The sequence below is a fragment of the Cyprinodon variegatus genome, unplaced genomic scaffold, assembly GCF_000732505.1.
Source record: "Cyprinodon variegatus isolate N-32 unplaced genomic scaffold, C_variegatus-1.0 Scaffold1374, whole genome shotgun sequence".
Classification (NCBI taxonomy): Eukaryota; Metazoa; Chordata; class Actinopteri; order Cyprinodontiformes; family Cyprinodontidae; genus Cyprinodon; species Cyprinodon variegatus.
In genome coordinates this window covers 169,094-172,495 of record NW_015151827.1, presented here as the reverse complement: position 1 = coordinate 172,495, position 3,402 = coordinate 169,094, and the positions used below count along the sequence as shown (strand labels likewise).

Below are 3,402 nucleotides of genomic sequence, written 5' to 3'. Positions count from 1 at the left end.
TACAGCTGCTGTAGTTCATGTCTGAAGAATGTACCGCTCTTTGCTCCATGTGCTGGCCTTGATATGTGAGTACATTACTTTCTAAGTTTAAATGGCATTAATAATGCAAAATATCAATTACACATGCACTTAAACAATATTTTGTTTGTGGATATTTCTTTGTGAAAGACTCAACCAATCACAAAGTTTTGGTTTTTTTACAGGCCAAATTTCTTTATCTGAGCTTAAACCAGTCTTGACTGTGTCTCCATCATGGCTGAGTTCCAAAACTTCAGTAACTCTGAGGTGTATTGTTGAGAATCCGTCTGAAGGACTGAGGTTCTACTGGTATACGGCTGTTCCTGATCTGTCACAAAATCACTACAGATATGAGCTGATGCCTGAAACAATAAATGGAACTTTAAACAACAACTACGTCATTCATGGACAAACAGACACAGCAGGATACGCTTGTGCAGCTGGAAGAGGAAGTCCAGATAAACTTGATCGCAGTGAACCAAAGTTTGTCTTGTCTAAAGGTCAGTTCCATTTCTCTTTACCTGTATGTTAACATAAACTTGTTAAGACAGTTTGGAATGTGTTTTCATTTTAAAACACAATAAGTAGTAGACTAAGGAAAGGATATTTAGATTTTAGTCTATGAAACCAAGTATGCTGTTTAATCTTTATTAGTTAAACAACCAACTTCCTAACGTTTTACAAATTTGAGGGAAAACAAGAAATGTAGTTAGTTAACACATTCCTCAGACAAAAAACATTTGTTAGATTTTTCTCAAAACAATATTAAGTAAATGTTTCACCTTAATATACACAAGGACACCATTTTTAGTAACCCTCGAAGACATACCCCTTCCTCATTTGCATAATGAGGCAGAAATGCAGACAGAAATGTAAAACTGACAAGCAATAATAAATAGTGTTAAAGAAATAAATAGGGTAAAAGAAATGCAAAGGAAGAACAAAACAGACAAAAATATTTATCAAATGCACATAAATGAATACTTTAAAAAAGTAATAAATAAATAAACTTGAAGATTATAATGGGCAATAAATAAATAAGGCTATTATTACAAAGGCGAATAAATAAAGAACCTAATTAAAAGAGATAGATATATTATTTCTCACTGTATTTTGTAATTTTTTACCTACATTTATTTGTTTATTGTATTTTTGGTAGCAATTAATTGTATGCTTATTCATTTATTGAGCATTTATAAATAATAATAATTATAAATATGGCAGAGTTTGTCCTCCATATATATATATATATATATATATATATATATATATATATATATATATATATATATATATATATATATATATATACATACCATCTCCTTGGTAGATGCCACATTTGATGGAGACTTGTGCAAGTGATGCAAGTGGCACTCCTGAGGAGTGGCAGCCAAGTTGTTAGGGCATTGCGCTTGGATTCCAGAGGTTCTGAGTTCAAGCTCCATTCCCTCAGACTGCCAATCTGTGTCCCTGTGCCAATATGTGCAGCTCCTCTTAAAGCTAATAGCTAAAATGTGTGTGGAGTTTCATATTCTGATAAAACTTTTGCAGTTTTTTAAATTTTTTATTATTATCATTGTTGATGACCTCTTCATGGTTTTTCATTCCGGCACAGAATCTATCAGTGGTCTGCAGTGACATACTATAGTGGTTTGTTTTCACCCCTGCTTGTGAGGCCAACTTACGCTTCACTGACATTTATAAAAGTAGCAGTGAAAAGGCTATTTCACACTAGTTTACATTAAATAATGTACAATATACCAACATCTTCAGATATCTTGTTGTTATAACAGACAGAAAACAAATGTGACATATTTACAATACTTTTTAAATGGTTTAGTGCTTTCATTAGATTGTTGTTATGTTATGCTAGAAATCTTGTTTGCTGTCAGATAATTAAACTTTAAACATGTTTAAATTTGAGAGTATTGCACTTAAGCTAATTTTTTTCCTAAAAAATTTGAGTGACCTACTGTTTACTCCTGTGTCACTAGAGTAAATGTTCTGGTTTGGGTTGTCTACTTGGCCATGTGATTTATTTGGACTAACTGTGAAAGTAGGGCTATCGATGCTTTACAGCTGAAACCACAACCGCCTTCTTTAATGTGTTTTTTTTTTTCTTTTCTGCTTAAGATGACTTCCTTCCTGATAGTGGGTATTCATATGACTCAGAGTTTGAGCAGACATGACAGCTATTTGATGTACTTCTTAAACCATACCTTTCTACAGCATTTCCTATTTATTCCACTTGGCAGTTTTCAAATCTAATAATATTACCCTGAGGCAGTCAAATTTTATCCTGAAAAGATGGATGGTCTCCATGTTTTAAACTTTGCAGAGTCCTGTTACAGTACACTCTATGGAACAAAGGAGAAGAAAATGTTCTTCCATACATATATTGTCAGTTTTTGCTGATGACATTCTCCTTTTTTTCACAAATCTTGACAGCTCCCTCTCCAATTTAGTGAATAAGTTGGATTTGTACAATTCCTTCTCTGGTTATAAAATACATTTGGATCAAAGCGAAATACTTTCTTTAGTAGACTTTAAATATAATACTTTTGCCAATCTGTGTCCCTGTGCCAATATGTGTGTTTCCTCTTAAAGCTAATATGTGCGTGGCAGGAGTTTCATATTCTGACAAAACTTTTGCAGGTTTTTTTTTTATTACCATTGTTGGTTTTAAAAGAAAAGATTATAGAGTGCTTTTTCAATTCAATGTTCTTGCGGCTATTTCTGTTTACAACTACAAATGTATTTGTATGAATTTATTTTATAAATAAATGCTTGCATATGTATACAGTTTCTTCTTTTCCCACTTTGATAAACATTTTAATCAAAATGGAGTCTGGGAAAGGACAGTTAAAATCCGAGGGGCGGCTTAGAATGGTTAGAAAGTAAGAAGGAGGGCTTTAAGGAAAATAGGTTGGTAACCACTTTTTGACTACATAGTGCTAGCAGAATTCTATACGGAACCAAAGTGCAGCCATGACTGGTTCTGAATAACAGCTTCATAGAAGAGAGCTGCCCCCCTCTCTTCGTGGTTTTTCATACCGGCACAGAATCTATCAGTGGTCTGCAGTACATGCTATAGTGGCTTGTTTTCACCCCTGCTTGTGAGGCCAACTTACGCTTAACTTACTTTTATAAAAGTAGCAGTGAAAAGGCTACTTCACACTAGTTTACATTAGATAATGTACAATATACCAACATCTTCAGATATCTTGTTGTTATAACAGACAGAAATCAAATGTGACATATTTACAATACTTTTTAAATGGTTTAGTGCTTTCATTAGATTGTTGTTATGTTATGCTAGAAATCATGCTTGCTGTCAGATAATTAAACTTTAAACATGTTTAAATTTGAGAACATTGCAATTAA

General features: G+C 33.1%; 1 protein-coding gene across 1 annotated transcript in view; it reads left to right on the top strand.

Annotated features, from left to right (window-relative positions):
- The first annotated feature begins 209 nt into the window (after positions 1–209).
- LOC107103078 overlaps positions 210–3,402 on the top strand; it is a 20,722-nt gene continuing 17,529 nt past the window's right edge. The window contains exon 1 of the mRNA XM_015402598.1: positions 210–518. Within this exon, the coding sequence (XP_015258084.1) occupies positions 377–518 (142 nt within the window). The 5' untranslated portion in view covers positions 210–376. The remainder of the gene's footprint in view (positions 519–3,402) is intronic.